The following is a 21,415-nucleotide window of genomic DNA, read 5'->3' as shown; positions in this document are numbered from 1 at the left end:
TTTAACAGATACATTTCTTATTTACATCACATACTCAGTATCAAAGAAGCCAGAACCAACAAATAATGGAAATACTAACAATACTAATCTGGAAGCCTTACTGCATGACTACAGTCTAATTTCAGGTCACTGCAAACAAAGGTCAATTGTAAGACTATATATCTATTTAAGCAATATATTTCTACAGGCAGCAGATTGTATCTATTTGCATCTACCTAGCCCTGTGCTTGAGTTCCAAGCTGTACCGTCCACAGGAATGTCCTCATTGGGTCAAACCAACAGAGCGCCTGGCCCAGTATCCTGCTCCTGACACTGCTCAGTAGTGGGTGCTTATGAACAACAGGGCACACACACATCCTTAGTTTACCCTCCCCATTGCCAGCAGTCTGCTGCTCAAAGACATCTTCAGTGACAGGCAGTATCTAAAACACAAAGATATATATTTTTCTTTCCATGCATGTGCCTAATTGGCTTTGAATCCATCTATATTTCTGGCTCTTAATAAACTCCACTCAAAAAATACAAATTAGACTATGGGTTCTGGGAATAAGTGTCTTCTCTGTTTTGAACCTGTCACCTGATTCAGTTTGATGACACCTCATTTTTGTATTGTGTGAAGCAATTAATAGTCATTCCCTATTTACTGTGTCAGTGGTTGTCTATCTTTTTCAGGTCAAACAGTTCTAACCTGGCTTTTCCTTGCACTAATGGCATTCTGTATCTTTAATTAGCCTTGTTGCCAGCTTTGTAAAATATTCTTTTTCCAAGAAGGAGTGAAACATCAGGCATTTATATAATGACACCACTCCTGTGAATCCCGCTCCATATGTCTGGCTATCACTATGTGTTTAAATTTCAAGATCTGTTTCCTGACCAGTAATATCTAGTTCACAGACCCACAATGTGAAATCAGCATTGCTTTATCCCCTGAGCAACCAATCTACATTTACTTTATCGACACTTCTCTGTTCCCATATCCTCTAGTAACTTCAGCTGCTCTTACACACTTTTTTAACATCTCAAACACATTTGTATCAGCAACAGTCATACAAATCCCTACTGTCAAATCCTGCTGATAAAATAACAAAATTCACATAGTTAATACAAATTCCTGTAAAATCCCTCTAATTATCTCCCTCTATTAAGAAAAAGTGACATTTTTATTCCTTGATCAATTCTTTACCTGTGAAAAATGTTCCTTCCTATTCCATATTTACACATTAAACATTTACATGTGAATTTTCCCTAGACTGGCCTTCAAATCCTTTTCTAAGTCCTACTGTTCATTTGTCACCTTTCTCATTCCTGCACTCTTTGGTACCAGCACAGTTCACAGTGGTAGGTAACCTAAAAGAGTTCAGCAATGTCAGTCTGATGTTTCTTCAGGACTTTGCATTGTTTTACTTATTTTGACACTTCAGAATGTTAGTTACTCTGACCACCCATCCAAAGGCTTAAGTGTGGAACCACTCTTTGATCTTCTCCAGTGATGAGGAGAACTGCTCCCTACCATCTTCTCTGGTGAATATGAAGAACTCACTGCACTTATCTAATTGACTTTGAATACTTTTAAAACATTGGGAATCTATCAGAACAACAAACTTTCTTGCAGGCCCCTTGGCACTGATGGGCTCAGAAGAATACCACTAGTTTTTGTTTTATAACTTTACTTATTAGTCTACAGATTTTAACTCTGCTTTAGGTTGTATTTACATTTAACATTCCATAAATCCAGATTCTTCCCTTTTTTTTAGTGTACACACTACATTTTCCTTTCAGAAGATGCACTCTCAGTTTCTCATAGATGTCTCTTTTACTGCTTAGGCCTTTAACCACCCCTCAGGTCTCTTTTGTTGGGAGCTGTGAGCAGAAGGTGTGGTTTCCAAGGTCTTTTTGGTTGTTGCACAAAAGCATTTTGTCCTTTTGGCTACCACTTACATTTGTTCATCTTTATTCCTTTCTTGGTCCTAATATAGAACTAGAAGAAAGTTATTTGAATTCTTTTTGCCTCTCCCTCAACACACAGTGGCTGTATTATGCAAATCTGAAGAGAGTGGCTCCGTTAAGGTCCTTGGGAGAAGAATTTTAAAATTCCTGACACTGAATGTGGTACCCTATAAACAATGCTAATTTATTATTTTTTAAAAAAATCACTACTCAAGTGAAACCACGACTGAGAACCTGCAAGCTACTGGATTTCAACCCTTCTATTCCTCATTCTCACTGCTCTCAAAGTACAAAATTTTGGCTATGTCTGTGGCTGCTTGAAACCTGCCCAAATTCTTGAAATGCTGCAGCAGAGATGCAAAAACATTGTGTTTGCAAACAGAACTGTAACAGATTATTTTAAAAATGAACTTAAAATTATGTAATAAAATTAAAGCAAGGTATATACTCAATAAAGAAATGCAAGAACTGTTTAAAAATACAGCACCATGTAAGTTTTTAAATATGGCCACTGTACAAAATTCAATCAGTTAAGCAGGAGGGTAGATTTAATAAACTTGGATTGCACTGTGTTTCAAGTGAGGTTTTTTTCCTTCAGCAGATCATTAACACCTTTCACTGTTACTGGTACCACAGCAGTGCTACTGAACACATTTATGCTTCAGTCTCCTCAGTGCGAAGCTTGGCACCTGAACTCAAGAGGTTACAAGTCTTGGGGCCTTTGTACTGTTATTGCTGAGAAGTGTGTGGGAACAAAAACCTCCACTACTGGTCAAATAGAGAGCATAAAATGTTTTCAGCAAGCTAAACCTACATTGACAGATGTGCTCAAATCGGTGCCCTAAAGGGCATCAAATGGTTTTTAGAAACAGGCAAAACAAATGAGACAGGTGTGTTCTCAGATACATTTATTAAAACACTAAAAAATTTTACTAAAAACACATGCAATGGCATTCAGTACTGGCTAAGTCACCTTGCTAATTCATGTCTGCTCTACATGTCTGCTCTCTAGTTTTCCCCCCTACAGTTCTAAAATTCTTATCAGGTCTGATCTTTATACATTCTGAGATTCTGAGAAACTTAAAGCCTTGAATTAGATAATCAAAAATTTAAGTAATACATTTGGAGGCAAGGCCTTTAATTTTACTTAAGAACAAACAAACAAAAAACAAGCAAAAAAGCCTGTATGGAGTTTGAAATACATTATTTATACTTGTGTTCCACACTAAAAAGACAGAACCTTTAGAGCACAAACAGAGTAGGTTCTCAACATAACATTAATGGGCATGTATTTATTTAAGAGGAGATGATTTAAGACTGCATAGTCCATGTTTTGATCATGGCTTTTCAATACAGCAGGTCTTTTGACTGGCTCTTTGTACATCAATTTATATTTTATACGCTATGCAAATAAAATATGACAGGGCTATGCCACAAATGCCCTGAAAGACAAACAACCAAATGGAAAAACCAGTGAACAAAGAGAGAATTTTTCTGCAGAGACAGTAGAACAAAAAATTGAGAAAGTAGAACAAAAAGGTGAAAGTCATCTTCTCAGACCTATTAAGCAATAGCTTTGTTTCTTTCCCCTCCTTTTAAAAAAATGTCTTTTGCAAATTTCACCACTTATTGTTATAATATGAATGCGAGCCTTTTGTCTGGTACTTTCTTTTGGTTTGGGTATCTCTTTATTTCAATTTTTACTCCTCTCCTCCAGAGAACAACTCAGTAAACTTCATTATCAACTACACTATAAACATTTGAAAGGACAGAAAATAGGCTCAACCATATTTCAGATGGCTCTGGTAAGTAAACTCACAGTCTCCACAGTCATTCCAGTTTTGACCCAACTAAACTAGACCAAATGTTTACAAGAGAGCAGAAGCAACTTTGGGAGCATTTAAAAAGTGCCAGTGCTTGGCTCTCCTTTTTGGGTTAAGCATTTAGTCACAAAACATGGTAAGTTTTGACATTGAGGGTTAACTGCTGTCACTTAATATTAGTCTTATCTGTCCATATTAGCTCTAAAACATTTGCATTTTAACTCCAACCCTGGGAATCAATGTGTTATTTCTGAAAATAAATGGCAATTATAAACACTACTAGGTCCTGAGTCCTAGTGGAAACAAAACTTTAACTGAAGCAGTTTCAGCTTCCAACTCAGCAGAAAGATCCAGTGGTAATCCAGACTTCCCTCTGAATACTTTGACTGTTTAGCTCTTCTGACACACCCTTTCACCTACATTAATATATAAAAATATAATCCTGACTATCTCCTGAATATATAGTAATGCAGTAGGTTTGAGGGTATTTTTTTCCTTCTAGTTATTACTACCAAAGTTAGAGACATTTTAATTTTAATTCCTTCCCTTAAATTTAAAGCTTAACATTTGAAAATAACACTCTGTGCCCAGAATGAAAAAAATCCAAACTAGGAAAAAAAATCCAAAACCAAAACCAACCCAAAATTATTATAGATATGTGGTAAACGGAATCAAGAAAAAAAAGCCTTAAATGATAATTAATGTCATTAATTGATACTTCTGCAGTATTTAAATTTTATTATACTTACTATTCAGGATCTGAAACAAGGTCCAGAGCCTTCATTACATCTTCTAGCAGGGTGTCAGGTATAAACCCATTATCTGAAGAAGTAGCAAAGTTTCTTGTGAGAAAAAGAAACAAAACACTTTCCAGCACAAATCTCACTTAAAAATACAAACATATCTTTACATGTAAAATTTGCAAGCAAATTTTGGGGTTCTAGAAGGAAAGGAGTTTTCAAATGCTTTTCTGGCACTTTAAAAAAAAAAAGAAAAATAGAAGTGCAATACAGAAACTGGATTTATTACTCATAAACTTAGATGCTTAATACTTGCTAAGAATTCAATCTTTGTATAGAGTTCTCCATGATGTACCTTGGGATAACAGCTGCACCGTTTTTCCCTTTTGATCAGTTAAAATAGTACCTGAATTCTAACCATCCTCTGTTTTCCAACACATAAGAAAATTTTCCATGTATGCTGCATACATTCAAGAACTAAATCTCATTAAGAACGAATCATATCAGATCAGTTGTTTAATGAAAATTTAATATAGGAGAAATAAATTTTATTTAAGCTTTATGTTAACTACAAAGAACATAACAAGGTTAAAAAATGTCTCTTTTAAAAACTCTACTTCCTATTGCACAAATTCCTTTACTGCAGAATTCTCCAATAATTTCTTCATAGAATTATGGAATGTTTTGGGTTTGAAGGGACCTTAAAGATCACCCAGTTCCAACCTGCCTGTCGTGGGCAGGGTGACCTTCCAGTAGACCAGGGTGCTCAATGTCACTTGTAGATTGACTCCTGTACTGAACATTTCTTAAGGACTAGGCTTTCATTTCTCTCTTAATAAGTACATTTCTATTAAAAAAATCTTATTTCAGCACAAAGTACAGCCCTTACCCTCAGGGTCATATGTCTGGAAAACTCTTCTTGCTTGTTCTGAAGGTGCCTCAGGAGCAACAAGGGCCATGTCCTATGGAAGTGAAAAAAAAAACCCACAAAGAAAACTTACAAAACATTCTTACTTCAGATACAGATTACTGAGAAAATGTTTAGCCATACTACACCCAGTTGGAACTTAAATTAATGAAAATTTCAATACAACGGAAGAAAAGTTAAAGTAATTCAGCAATTTTGCTGATAGTGACATAAAACAATCAAGAAGTATGCTAAAGATTATTCCACAAACTTCTACACAAATTTTATGTAAGTCTTATCATGCAGATGTTGTGGCACAAAAGCTAATTGGAAACTACAATTCCAATCATTTGTACTCAAGAGCTCCAAGTGGGAAAGTGCACAGGAGAAAATAATTTGGAAGGAGTCCCTTTGTCCTGCTCATCTCTCCTGATGACAACAACTTGAAAATTGCTTACTTTATGTACTAGAGATATAAATGCTATATTTTTATATTAATTCAGTATCACAATAATGCAATTTTAAAAATCCATAAATATGACTTAATAGAAATAAATCCACTGTGTTTAATGAAAAAATTTCCACTGATTTTATAAATGAATGATAACTAGAACATTTAAAGAAAACCAATATTTTAACAATGTATCTTCATGTTTACATATGTTCTAAAATCCTTTAAAGTACTTTCAGATAAAAAGACTACATTAGCTCAATACAGTTGGTTTCAAGATGCCAAACAAAGTATGAAGTTGTGCAGTTGTTGAGCACATACCCTGTCATAATGGGTAACACTTATGCTTTTATATAAGGCACACACATACACTATGAAATTTTGTAATATTTGACCAATTCTTAAATAATCTGGAATACAAAACATACTAAGTAGGAATAGATTTCATTATCACATTGTATTACAATAAATTAATGTAAATATTTCTCAGTTTAAAACCAATGATGCCATAGCACATAAAGCTTATTAACAACAAGATGATTAGTGATTTCAATATTCAGGATTTAACTCTGAAGAAGGGATGTTTTAGCTGTAGTTTCTTATTTAAAAAATCAGCAGCTCACAAAGCCTATTTAACAAGGGAGAACACTTAGAATTTCCAATGGTATGGAAGGATATAACCCAAAGTAACTTCCAGTGGCATAGACACAGAATTTCAAATGTAAACTGCATAGCTCTACTTTGGTTTACAAGTATGCAGTTCCTTCCATACAACCTTAATGTAATCCAAGAATAAAGACAAGCATTTGCACTGTCCTCCCTACCCACAAATTATCCTGTTCATGCAGTACTTTCCACAACTTCATGTTACACAAAACAGATTCTTTAAAGCAAGTCTTCCACAACTGCCAACAAGTTTTTTCATAGTCCAATTTGCAAATAATGTGTACTTCTGTTAGCATTTTAATTTTCCAGGTCCTTAGTTTTTCAGTTCATGCATGTATACATGGGAAGAACTAAGAGATGAAGTCACTAAATGCATTAGTCATACTAAAAATTCTCTCTCTTTTAAAGGAAATTTCAAATATGGTAAAGCTTCCATATTGTTACATATTAATATTTTTATTCACTAAATGTCATGTACTGATGCTCTAAGCAAGTAACTTCAGATGGAAACAGAAAAGTCTGTCTCAGAGTCAGATGACCAAAACCCCAACCTCTCTTACCTGTAAAATAATTCTAACTTTTCACTGAGATTGCTGTAGTATAAAAAGTTAAAATGCAAGCTCTTTCACATACAAATCTCACACAACCTCTTAACTTATCATGTCATTCATTTCCACTATGCAGATAACTTTAAAAACTCCACTAAGTCCATATATTTGTACTGGGGGAAAAATACCATAGGTCCCTCATGCAATAAAGCTGAAAATGCGATAAACATCTAACAAAAACATATTTCAGCTGCCCAAGCTGATATTTCACCATATGTGCCAAAATAGATTCCCCACCCCAGCCTTATGAATTGTATTTTGATGTAACCCATGCAGTGAAAGTTCCATATAAGGGAATCTCATAAACAGTTAATTATAATAATTATTTTCAATACTAAGAACAACATGTCCCAAAAATCATGTTTCACTCATTGGCTCTTGTGATACACAAACAAGTCATTTTATATTACTTTGAAAAGTTATTCTCATCAGTAGTACCAGTTATTTTAAGATCCCATGCTTAGCCTCAGAGGCAAAAAATATTCCTCATAAGTTATAATGAAAACATTCCCAAACTTTTCATTCTGAAAATCCAAAGCAGAACATATTGGCTAAGCCACACCAAAATCCAGGCTATGAATTTTTACAAAAATCACACCCTGAAAGACCCATTGCCCTGAAAAATGAAATCTGCTTGCATATGAAGTGTTTTATGGTTCTACACTATCACTACTGAGTGACTACTCAGTAGAATACTTCTACTACTGAGTAGAAGAATTATATATTGTAATACTAACCTTCTTCTTAAAAATTTACCTAAAAACAATATAGAAACATTGATTGTTTATCAACTTTTTAACTTGCTGTAACTTGTAACCACATCTGGAGAACTGGTTTATTCAATTCAGTCTTGTATTACAGAGAGAAGTGTGTATTTTTCAATGCTATAATCAGTGGCTTTCAAGGCATCAACTTTTCCAAAATGGCTTCCTAAGAAAACAAAGTTGATGGGATCTCTGAAATTTATTCCCATCTCTCTAGCTGACTTCTGAATTCATTGCCCAATTTCAATTTTACAGGAGTCTCACAACTGATTGTTGAAACTGGATGCCAGGCAGAGCATCTCAGTGAGGAGTTGGTTCAAAAAGAAATTTGATTTTATGTGTCAGCAAGGTTCCTTTGGAGATTGTATTTTGAAAGAGAAAAGACACTTCACACAATCCTACTGATGTACTATGTAACTGTATCATTATAATCTGGACACACAGGTCTTTCACACATGACTGGAATGCATTTCAAATTGGACAGTGCTCTGAAATTACAATGTCCAACTTCAGATCCTCCTGTGGCTGTAATCATTCATTTGCCATCGATCTCCACATCCACTCTACGTACCCTGGAGCAGACAGAAAATGTTCTTCTTCAAAAGGTGAAGGGATCCTGCTACCAAAGCCAGAACTGAAATGCTCTTTATAGCCTGATATATAACAATTCACTTAACTAAGAGAGAACAGAATTAATTCAATGCAGCTTTATTTGGGGGCACGGAGCAGAAGTGCCTTATGCATCACCATGCATACAAATGAGTTTGTGTCCTAAAGGTATCAGATAGTTTTACTTGTAGGGACTGGCTAGGAAGTGAACCAAAAATTAGAATTTAACACAGACTGGTATCAGCTGAAAAGCAGGAAATGCATCATCACTGCAGTAGCAAAAAAAGGTTCAAAGACTTAGAACGATATAAAAACCCAGCTGCTGACTCTCATTAAGGTGAAGGCTCAATAGAATTTGGGCATTGCTTGAAATTAAATAGCAGCTTTCTTTTGTAGGTTTTCCTAGGAGCTATTTATCAAACCAAGGAAAAGAGTCCTTAAGATTTAAAATGGGAGACCATTGTTACCATGATACAAAGAACTAAACAGTTATGGAAAGGTCATAGATCTTTTCACCTCTTAGGCACCACAGAGGAAGTATTAAGATCACTGAGGTTTGAAGTTACTGGTTCTAAAAATACCAACATATCATCTACTGTCAATCTAGGCAGACTATTGTGAAGGGTCTGTCTGGAAAGGGACAGTTAAGAGAATTATGCCATGGTAACAAAGCAAGTCAAATCCTAGAACATTTACCTGTGAAGTCAGTCCTAAACCATTTGATGTCATTTGGCATAAATTTAATTTAAAAGACTATGAGTCTTTTACAGAGAGATGGCCAATGAAGACTGGTTCAAGACTCCCATTTGTGTTCAGGGACATCACCCACACCAGTGGCTTGCAGGGGGCAGTGCCCTCGGTTGTTGCAGCCATGGCAGTGCCATGCACAGCCTGCTTACCGTGATTTTCTTGTGCTGGCCAATAGAACGTGCCATTGCTCTGCAGCACACTATCTTCCATGAGAGAAGGCATCAAAAAATGCCAAACTACTGGAACGTACCCAAACAATACTTGAAGGAGTACAAGGTTTTTTCCACTTTGGAGATGTATATGGAAAACCTGAAGGAAAGGTCCTAGACTTTTCTGTCACTATACAAGAGCTCTGTGGCCACAACTATTTCCACTTCTGAGAGGCAGGTGTCAAAGATCATATACTGTATCCTCCTAAGCCTTGAAGAAGGGCTATGAGTCTATCTGGGATTCAGAAAATGCCAGAAGAAAATACTTTCCTTGAATAAGAAAAGAGGAAATAAAGAAAAGAGGAAATAAAAAAGGAAGAATGCCACCCCCAAAGTAATGGAATTCTTACTGGGGTCAGAAAATAAAATACAGGCCTTGTAGTTTAGACCAGGAAAACACCACAGTTAATCTGAAAGTGTTCATCAAGGGATAGTGGTGGTGCTGGAGGAGGAACATTCATGACAAGCAATTTGCTACGACAAACTGGTTAAAAGGAAGCAAACTGGCTCTAGCTGCACACTGCCTTGCAAAAGTGAAACGACTGGATTTACTCTACAGTACCTGCAGTACCTTGCTGAGGACAGAAATGAGTTCTCAACAGGGAAGAAAGAAAGGCTACATATGGACTACTTCAAACTCTTTTTCACCTTCACCCATAGCACCAGACAGAAAAGAGAGCCTACTTGATCCAAGGGTGGGGTGAGGCTTTGGAAGAAAAGCGAACACAAACCAAAGAAAAAGAATTAGTAACAGAAATCTGAGGAGCCTGTCAGCCTATTTCTCTGGAAAGTGGGGCTTCTAACATACACTCAAATAAGCTATAGAAACCACAATATATCCTCCATTCCTTTGAGAGAGGGTGGTTTAACAAGACAGCCAACAAAAAAGCCACAGTGTTGCAGTTTTTAAAAATAAGAGAAACTCAAAAGTACAGTGAATACCTATTTGCAGTTACATTGCCACAGATGTTGGTGGTTTAGTTTAAAACATCACAAGAAGGCAACAATTCACATGGTTACTTGTTAAAAAATAAGAGCTTCTTCAACATGTTCCTTGCCTTCACAGACAGATTATAAGAGATTACTGTAAACCAATAAGGATTAGGTATATAGTATTTTTCTTATTCAGTTACTAGCTTGTTTTGCTCATCAACACAAAATGTCTTTGTTTTGAAAGTAAAAATACATTACTGGAATTATAGATCAAGAGTCAGCAAATTTGAGTTTACTGGAATTCTTCTCTAATAACTAAATTACATACTACTCTCCAGTCAAAAGCTTAATCTGCAAGGGCAGCTTTTCAAATTCTATTCACATAGCTTTTTTTTTTTTGTTGGAAGACAGAATACAATGCTATATAAACACAAAACTTTGTTCTTAAGAGGAATCAAGCTGGAAGTGGACAAATTCCATGTTCTGTGACTTCCAAAACCTTTGTAATATAATTCATTCAAGATGAACTTTAGCTTCTATTATTATGCTACCATTTTCTACATTAAAAAAAATTAATATCTAGTATCAAATACTATTTCTACATCTAGTACTATTTCAGCCTATAGACATGAGCTGATTGCTACACAACACAGTGGTGAGTATTAACATATTACTAATTCCATTTGGGAAGTACAATAAGGAGGTGGGAAATGAACATGTATGACAGGAACACTTGATAGCAAAGTTTAAAACAGTGAAGATGGACTGCAGAAATTTAAATCTTTCTAACTACAGTTCTAACAATAATGAAAGCTGCACTTAATGTTGGAAACCAGCCTACAGTATTCAGTTTCCCACTTAAACCATATAATTCTCTCTTGGGATGACGAAAACGCTCTGACTTGCTTCAATCCAGAATGATGAAATGCTTTTTGAAAACAGACAGGATTAATTATTTTATAACTCAAATATGCCGAGTGTTTCTAAAGGACAATTCTTCGCCCGGTTCATTATTCTAACAGAAACATTTTATATCTTTTCAAGTGAAATGTACAAGCTTTGTGAAGCAATGAAGAAAAAAAGTACATTAATAATGGCATGTGATCCACTGTTATTCAAAAACATCACCGTTTCATATATTATAAAAGCAGTTTTGCCATTTATGTTCATAGTTGAAGTATATTATGTCAGGTAGCTGACTAACAGTAGCAGAATATATTAGCTTCTATAAAACCAATTATTTTATTCTTTTATTAATACAAAACACATGAAATTTTTTTCATTACAGCTGTATTATACAGTAAAGCCCATCTCACTTCACTTCAACTGCATGAGCTTTCTTAACTCCACATGGGCAGTGACTGAATTTCTTCCCTAAATACACCTGAAATGCTTCAATATTTTCATACCACAGTCTCCGCCAACTTTGGCACCGCCCTGTAACAGTTATTTTTAAAGTACACATATAAGATACTGTAAACTGTCAACTGGTAGAAGAAAATGGCATTGGACTCCCTGTAACATACAAAGAAAACAGATTTCATAAACTTCTTATCTAAAACAAACCAACACTGGGAAAACGTACTTAAATATCTAAATGAGGTTGCTACATGAGGTAGCTATGAGGTTGAGTTTTAGAAACAAGAGAATATGTTATTCACATATTCACATGTAACTTCCTATGTAAGAGGAGAACAACAGAAAATGAAGGCAATAGCTAAAGTCTCACTAAATGTGCTTCACCCTTGCTAGGAGTTGAAAGGTCCCTCCTCCACAGACAATCCCTGTCTCAGCCTTTTCTCTGTCAAAATCCTTCCACATTTTGACTTTCAATTCATTCATTTACATATCCTAACCTGAAAGTAAAGCTGCCTTATCAAAAGAGGTCAAAGATGTTATTTTTATTTTGCATGCAACAAAGCTGTTACTGCTATGAAACGAGAAAAAAAAGGGATAGAAAACTTATTTTTCAATGCTTTTAAAAAAAGTGGTTAGAAATTGGTTGCTAAAGATCTTTGTGATTGTACTTGGATTAAATCTGATGCTGTACATGGATTCACCCTATGGTCCTGGGGATTCCACAGCTGTCACATGTATTAAGGTTTTGTGGATCAAACAACAGCTACAACAAAGATTTCAACCAGGTTCCTGCCATTTATAAAATGACCCAAAGTCTCCTGATAGAAATTCTCTACACAAGTTCAGCCTGTCATGTCACAGTTTATTAGACAGTGTGCAAGTTTTGCAAAAAGCAGAACTTGGCACAAAGTTTCAGAACAGGACTACAACAGTTGCTATTTTAAAGCCTATTCTCATTACTGAGGCATATGTTGGCATGCTGGGAGTCTCATTTTCTGTTTCTAGTTCCTGCATCTATCCCATTAGGGTCTGGGAACATGGGAATAAGGCAGGCTAAACAGAGAATAAAAGAACATGTACGCCTCCACTTCCAAGGATACATGGTGCCCTGCTCAGAAAGAACATCTGGTCTTCAGACATTTTGGAGAAAAAACATGCAAAGAGACAAATGGCCACAAAATAATTTCCCTGTTGTTTTGCCCAAGAACACTTCACTTAAAAATATCTTTAATAGGCATTCACTAACTATATTTAAAACTTTGTTTCCTAAGTTCTGTAATACATTAACGACTCCAGGACATTTTCTCAGGAAGAAAAACTGTAAGGGGAAGAACGATTCCTCGGATTCCATCCAGAACATGTATTTATAACAAGGGAGCAAGGATTAACAGCCATTCATAGAGATCCATTTCCTCAAACAGGACACACGACAGGCAGATAATCAGTTCATAAGCTGAGCAACCACCCTGTCACATGGTGAATACTACATTCCCAATTCTTAGTATTCCCAGTATCATTATCTGGTATAAAAAATATGCAGTTACTAGGCTACAATTAAAAGATAAAGTAAAAGGGAAGGTGCTTTGTAAAGCAAAGAATGGATGATGTGCGCCTGCCACTATCAAGATTTATGATTTTTACCTCTTAACTCATCTAAAGGTACATGGGGCATGTGGAGAAGTTGTTCATTTTATTTGGCTTCTCTTCACTGTATTACTATAAGCGTATTAAATTCCATATTTTGGAAGACAGTGGTTTAACTTTTAGGGCTCTTAAAAAATTCTGTGTGGAAATGACTCCAAATTTCTCATTCAAAATTCAATTTCTGGAATGATTCCACGAAGATAACCCCCGATAAGGAATATACTATTAGCTGTGACCTAACTGGGGCTTCCAGTACCTGAAGGGAGCCTATAAGAAAGGTAGAGAGGGATTTTTAACAAGAGCATGTAGTGACAGGACAAGTAGAGATGGACTCAAACTGAAAGAGAGTAGGTTTAGATTAGATATTAGGAAGAAATTCTTTACTGTGAGGGTGGTGAGGCACCAGAACAGGTTGCCCAGACAAGTTGTGGATGCCCCATCTCTGGAGGTGTTCAAGAGTAGGCTAGATGGGGCTCTAGGCTAGATGGGGCTCTGAGCAACCTGGTCTAGTAGAAAGTGTCCCTGGCCATGGGATCTTTAAGGTCCCTTCCAGCCCAAACAATACTATGATGTGAAATATGTATCAGAAAAAAGGTGGTTCAAGATGGAAAAAAATTAAACCTAGAAGTGAATGAACTGTTAGGATATACTTCCCAATAAACTTAACATATAAAGTCAAAAATTAAGCACTTGGGTGAACTAGAGAAGGTACATAAAAGCACAGATAGTCAAATGTACAGAACAATTTCTGCACAAGAAAATACTAAATAGAGAGGGAACCATCAGGCTGGCCTTTCTACTATAAAACTCATTTAGGATTGGGATACTTAGGAACTTATGAAATGCTGTCTTATTCAGAAAAAATTAAGTTCATTTAGCAATAGCATTTACACTACAAATCTTAAACCAACCATTGGAGTAACTTCAATTCTTTTTAGGAGGCCATAGTTCCCACAGGAAACACCCTCCACCAACATTAATTTTAAAAATGGCTCTCCTCCTGCAGAAAGGAGCTCTTAAATTAACATTAGGAATATTTGAAGAGTCAATGCTGATTTAGTCAGGTGAAGACTACTGTCAAAAATAGAACAGCATTTGCCTCCCTGCTCTTAAACAGCACACAGAAAATGGGAACCCTACTTTAGTCTAGAAATGATTTCTGCTGTTGTCTCACACATCTATATATTTTCCTTTTAGTGTCCAGACTGTTCCAACAGAATCAATTCCTCTTACTCCTGAAAATTACAGACTCTATAGCCATGTGCTCTGTAACCATTTTCTGAAGTGAAATCTTCAAAATGTGATTTTAATTTCTTTGATGAAAACGTATTTTTCAAAATTTGGTTACCTGCATTTACTGGTCATGGAAGTGAAAAACAAAAGGAAGTGCACAGCCATTTTTCACTTCCTTCCCTAAGTAGGAGAGTTCTTAAGTTAAAGGATTCACATAGGTTATTTTTGTAGAAACCAAAGTTGTTAACACTTGATTTTTTACACATGCATTTCAATTCCTTTCACACCACCAACAATCTCTGTTGGTGTTCTGAGCTTAATGCTGCACCAGCTCACACCCCCCCTCAGCCCTGCTCTGGTAAACACCACTGTCCCACATTTAGGCTCTCCTACAGCAGTGTCAGTGTTTGGTGAGGTGCCCCTCAGCTGAACTCTGATGAAAGAGATTGTTTAGGAAGAGAAGTCAATGTTCTTTCTTCTGAGAGACAATGCTATCAAGGATGCAGAAGAAAGGCCCTGAGAATGTGTAGAACAGGTTACAGTGATCAAAGTCAGAGAAATAAGAAAATGTAATCTGAAACCAATGTGGTTCCAGGAGTCCAGGACAGGACATTTTCCTTCAAAAGCAGTAATTTGTAACTTATTCAGATTTCTCAGACAGGCATTTTCTCTGCTTATCTGACTCTTCAAGTCTAGAAATGGCACAATGCTGTAACTGAAAATGGATAGCCAATTCTATTGTGGCCTCTGTGCTCAAAGACATAGAAACAAAGGAAATTTCTTAAAGACCTACACAGCTGAAGTGTCCCCACAGTTTCAATCACCTGATGTCAGCAGACATACATTTATTCCACACTGACTTTTCACTTTGAATGAGTCTGAATTCAAACTTCAACACAATGTGGATTTGCATGTCACGAAAGCACCTATTAACCTCCTGCTGTTCTTCCTATTGTTTGCACTGGAACATTTTCTTGTTATATTTTGCATAACATTTCAACTTGTTGGTACTCTTTTATACAGTGTCTGACCACATTTTGGCATTCCTAGAAGTTCTGAATTGTCTCAACTTGTCATAACTTCCTATGAGTATCATAAAAATAATTATGAAATGCCTGCACAACACTCCATCCAGAACATCACAGCCTTATTTAGAGCTGCCCCACTTCCTACTCTCTCTTATCCCTACAACGAAAGAGAAAAAACAACACAAAAAGACTGTAGTAATAAAGCAGATTTTTAGAGAACATTTACAATATCACATATTTGCCTTCACACAGTCTGACAGACCATGCAGGGAAGTTCATTGTGTCATATGAAAGATTTCTTGCTTGCTTTTGGACTGAAGCCATTTGAAAGTTCTATTCACTGAAAGGAATAGTGGGCAGGGAGAGGCAGAAATTATGGCTGCTTGGATTTAGTAGCCTACAGATAATCTACCTTGTTGCAAATGCAGTCCATGACCACTAGGAGTAATAGCCACATTTATTTGTTTAGAAAACATTAAATTTGGATTGCTGAGCATTAAGCAGCTTTCTGACTTTAAACACACAAAAGCTGTGAAGAAAAATAATATGGTGGTACTAGTTATGGTTTTTTACTAGGGACCCCCCCCAATGATTCACAAAATTTTTCCAACTCTATTATGACACACATAACTATCAGAGCTTTGAAGAACTATTTAGATAATATAGATGTTTGCATGTGCTTCCTGACTTCAACATTTACCCATCTGCAGAACAAGCTGTAGTATTTTTCAAGACAGTCTACTCAAGAAATGAAGATGTGAGGTTCCATTTCACATATTTCCAGATTCTATTTTCTTTCCAAAAGATCTAAGTACAAATAATTATTTGGCTGATGACAGGTTGGTTAAGTCCCAGACAACAAAACTACTGATATTATCTTTAACAAAATGTGCTTCAATCAAAACAATAAAGAAATTATTTGTTATTTCTCTCTATCTCCAAATCTCTGTACTAAGAAAAAGGTTGATTACTCACTGGGTATGTACAGAAATGCTATGATACTCAAGATGTGGAGATGAAGACCATGCAGGTAAAAGAAAACTTACTATTTTAGAAACAGGAGAAACTGCTGACCCACTGCAGACTTGTCTTAAAACTAGGCATTGACTCAACTGTCTCTGTTTACAGCTATTTCATGCAGCAGCAGTTACAAGAGAGCTTAAGCCAAATTGCACAATTTAGGTAATTAATTTTCACTTTAAGCTGCGTGACCTTCAGCCAAAGATACTGTGCTGCATTTTGCACATTAAAATCCATTGAAAATATCCAAAGTTTTAGAATGGCATCTATGAACAGAATAATTTATTTTACAAAATAAAACATTTCTACAGTCACAACTAAAAGAATGGTCCACATTTAGAGTAGTGCAAATGTATTCTGGCAGACAATAGAAGTCTACAATATTTAAATCAATATGTTCTAAGACAGAGTGTGGTGGTTTATCATTCATTCCACTGATAGGAGAAAAATGTTAATCATTCATCTAATGTATAAAATCTGAGTCAAACATCTAAATACTAAAGAACAGCAGCCAGCTTTCTTCTTTAAGTAGAGCAGTATGCAGAATTTGAGTAAAATCTTTTGCTTGTTAAACCTCCATGCTAAAGGAAATGAAGATTCTGTTCTGTTCCCTAATTTTCCCATCCTAGTTGTCTATAGCAACAGTAGCCTAAGAAGATTGCTGTTTCTAGATTTCTAGACCGAATTACTTAGCTAATGACAAAACTGACTACTGTTCTGCTTTAAAGAATAATTAATAATTGCCTAAGATTATTCTATTTAAAAATAAGGCCTTAAGCTCCTGTAAAATATATGCAGCTTGAAAGAATTAAAACTTGGGGTTTTTTAATTTAATCTGAGCTGTTTTTGGCTCCACAGTCAATTTTTCTCTTTCCATTCTGAACATTTCTTTTTCATGTAATCAAACTCACCATCAAACTAGAAGCTACATCCTCAGTATCAAACACCATCTACACAACTACACACACTACAACTTGCTGATTTACCGTTGGCAATGACTTCAAGTTTCTTCCTGCAGTTTTTGACATGTAGCTTCAATTGATACAATAACTGATTGTCAACACAATTTGTATTTCCACTGTAGCTGACATCTCTGCTCCACCTGAAAAGCTCAACAACTGCTACTTTAGAAATGGTGAGGTTAGACACTCAAATTCAAAAACAATGAGCTTTTACACACCTTCAGCTCCTGCTTTGCCTAATAATAATAACAAAAAAAAAATCCAAGAAATTCTTTGCCAAGACCATGTCAATTCTTCATTCTGTTTTTAATAATCACAAGCTGAAGTTCTACACAGCCTAAGTGGAGTTCAGTGAAGAAAGAAGAACCAATTGGAGACACCAGATATTGATACCCAGTTACTCTAAACCCAGGAAGCAGCCTTCAGCAGCCTAAAAGAAAGAGCATTAGAAGTGGATTTCTGTCAGGAAATGGCCTCTGTAGACACTGAGCATTAGCTGTGATAATTGTGACAGGAACACTAGACTGGCATTAACAGAATAATTATACCTATTTGTATCACATTGCTGTCTATATGGTACTGACTTTGATGATATCATTCAGAAAAACTGGGGATAAAATTGAAATAAAAAAGCTTTACTAGGAAAGACTGGGGAGAGAGTAAAGCAGAAAACAAATATCCAAAGGTGAAGAAGGACTTTTCTATTCCATGAAGGAAGAAAGAATATTTATCTGACATCAGGGATTAAAACTTTGCAAGAAAAAGTTTCAATGTGTAAAACTGGCTAATTAATTTCAAGGATTTTTTAAATTTTAACTTTAAAGATTAAAAAATACTAGTACACTAACTTTCAATATCTTGTGGAGGTTTCTTTCTTAGTAAGGAAAATCTAGGCATTTGTATTGTCTTTCTAAAGATTAGGCAAAAGTTTTACTTAAGGAAATTCAACTGTTCGAGAATTTACAGTTTTATCTTTGTTGTATGTTCCGGTATTTATTTTCAAGATTTATAGTTAAAGTTTTAATTAACTTTTTAAGATATTCCGTATAGGGAAGTTAACTTCTAGTAAGTACCAATAAATATCCTAGTAGGTACTATTCAAAGTTTCAATAAAATTTTTAATCAGAAACAAATGTTCTTAAATATAAAATTTAAGGTAAGCAACTTACAGTCTTCAACTAAAGAAACAGAAATTGTCTCCTTGGAAAATCTGATTTAAGATTTTAAACTCAGAGTCCTCCCAAAAGCATTTTATGTTTTACAGGCTACAGTAGATATCTGACAGAATATATATAAAGAATTATTGTAACAGTCCTGACATCTATTTTAAATCTAGAACAACCAACTACAGATTAAAAATTGTGAAATACTGTCAGGGAGATGAAACTACTATATAAATCCCTCTTACACTATAGAAATTTAAGACAGTACTTATCCCAAGCATGGTGTTCCAAAGCATAAACTACCCCCAGCCCAATAAATTAAGCTAAAACTGGAAGACTTCATACTGCAAGTTACGAAATATTGCTTAAGTATGGGAACAACTCTGCCGCCAAGGAAAGGCTTAATTAACAGTTTTAGTGACTATGTTTTTAGATTAAAGCCACATAAAAGTCACCTTGTAGCAAGATCTGTACTTTGAATTTATGTGGTGTTTATCTGCCTGAGGTTACCAAAACCACATCTAACATACCTTGGCAAAGAAGACTGTGAGGTGTGTTTCACTGCCAAGTATCCAAATTGGAAATTTTGGAGATTTCAAATAGGAGCCAACCTAAAAAGGTACAGCAAAATCAGAAATACAAAGCAAACCCAGAAATGTCATCTAGTTAGTGACCAAATTAATGAAAATTTAGTTAGTTTTCAGAACAGTTAGGACTCCACTGATATAAAATGTTGAATAAAATGATGTAAGTGTTTAGCTTGCAGACAAGTACTATGCTTAACAATACTATAATCAGATGCTAATGAAAGGTAGAAGTCCACTTGATTTATTAACTCACTTTGGATTAATTAATTTAGAATTGACATTTATTTTATAAATTAAAGGACAGCCAGTTGCAGTCAAGATACTGACATTCTGCCAACTACATTATTTTCTTTAACTCTGCGTTAAGCTAAAGAAATTTAATACAGACTATAAAGAAAGCATTTTATCATATATTTGTCTTAATACATGTTTCATATATGTCTCAATAGATGAATTTCAACATTATTTGAAAGTTCTTTAAGATCTCCAATAGTACACAGTAAAGCTTTCAGTAATATGTTAAAAAAGCCCACAACACCTTAACGAAAGAAAAATTATGTAGAAAACAGCTTACCTTACAATATCTCAGCGATTCCATCAACGTCAAGAAGCCTACTGTTGCCTGTTTGTGTATGCCAAGAAGTTCTGTTCAAAAGAAAACACAAAATTTATTCAAGAAAAATCTGCAAATTCTGTTTTAAGCCATTTTTTTCTTACTTTCAAATTTGGTCAAATAATAACAATTTAGAAACATTAGCAAATCATCAAAATATAGTCAAAAATGGTAATTTCTCTCTCTACAAAACAAGATCTCTATAAATAAGATCTCTCTATAAAATAAGATCCAGACTCAAGGTTTTAAGAGGTTCCTGTTGATAGTCTCTTTTAAAAACCTGTTGGATTGTATAGGAGGGGAATATTTACAATTTACATCACAATTAGTCTTAGAAAAATCTAAGAAGAATAGCTATCCTCAAGAAAAGAAAATCCCATATACATGCATAAATGAATGCTTTTTCCTCTCTCCCTCTTTTTTCTTAAAGTTCTTGGTCATATTTATCTTACGCATTTCACATTTTGAATAATAAAACACAATTTTTGAAATAATAATTTTTTAAGTAGAAAAACTAATTTGATTTTCAATACTGACTTCCATTTAAAGCTCTCAAACACACACAGCTGCCAGAAATAGCTGAAATATTTATGTACTACTGATTGGAAAAGCACTTACAGAGCCTTACTTGAGGTCCTCTAATATAAATAAAGAGAAAGTACTGCAAAGTTCAAGCTTCAAACCTAATTATACAGATTTGGAAGAAGCTCTGGGCTTTCATATACATCATCTAAGGAGCTCCAAGTACTGTCTGCTTAGAGCAGCTCTGCTGGATCCCCAAACACTGTCTAACAAGAGCAGCACATACTGGAAGCATACACTATGATCAATTTAAGAATATCTGGGTTTCCTTTATTTTGTTGAACACTGACTTCCATATTTGGAAGTTCCCTCTAAAACACTAGGCCTCAACCATAATTTTTAACACCAGTCATCTGTGTACAGCAGCATAAAACTGACATCTATACCAATGGGATAAAGCCTCAGGACCATAGCAAGTGAAAGAAGCCATTCTGAATTTAAAAGACTCCTGGATTTGCAAAGTGAACTCTGCAGTACCAGGCTTTGCTATACTCCCTTCACCAACTTCAAGTTTACCTCTCTGTATTTCGCATCAGTGCAGAACAGTTGTTATAGTAATGGTTTAATTTTCCTCTCTACTGTTAAGCAAAAGTCCCCATATATACAATTCTGAAAATCAAAACCCAAAAAACTTACAAACACAATCTTACTCACTACCTTTGTGTCTGGAAGTACAACTCGTTCCTTAGAGTGTGAGCTATAGATATTAAAATGATCTTTGCAGTGTATAATTCTTTGATCTGAAAGCTGTGCTTTTACAGATTACCTTCAAACTTGCTTGGAATTAAAATATTCAGGGTGCATAGATTATCCTTTG

The 21,415-nt window shown here is 35.3% G+C and overlaps 1 protein-coding gene across 2 annotated transcripts in view; it reads right to left on the bottom strand.

The window, feature by feature from the left end:
• Positions 1-21,415, bottom strand: part of MINDY3 (MINDY lysine 48 deubiquitinase 3) — a 46,062-nt gene that overhangs the window by 6,045 nt on the left and 18,602 nt on the right. For both annotated transcript variants that reach the window (XM_071428918.1, XM_071428919.1), the window contains exons 9-12: positions 19,978-20,048; positions 19,347-19,427; positions 5,400-5,472; positions 4,520-4,592 (exon numbers count right to left, since the gene is read on the bottom strand). In XM_071428918.1, the coding sequence (XP_071285019.1) occupies positions 4,520-4,592; positions 5,400-5,472; positions 19,347-19,427; positions 19,978-20,048 (298 nt within the window). The remainder of the gene's footprint in view (positions 1-4,519; positions 4,593-5,399; positions 5,473-19,346; positions 19,428-19,977; positions 20,049-21,415) is intronic.

This window comes from Agelaius tricolor, unplaced genomic scaffold, assembly GCF_023055355.1.
Source record: "Agelaius tricolor isolate 1412-34295 unplaced genomic scaffold, bAgeTri1.0.p SCAF_6, whole genome shotgun sequence".
Classification (NCBI taxonomy): domain Eukaryota; kingdom Metazoa; phylum Chordata; class Aves; order Passeriformes; family Icteridae; genus Agelaius; species Agelaius tricolor.
Note: the sequence above shows the minus strand (reverse complement) of the source record. Positions and strands in the feature narration are given on the sequence as shown.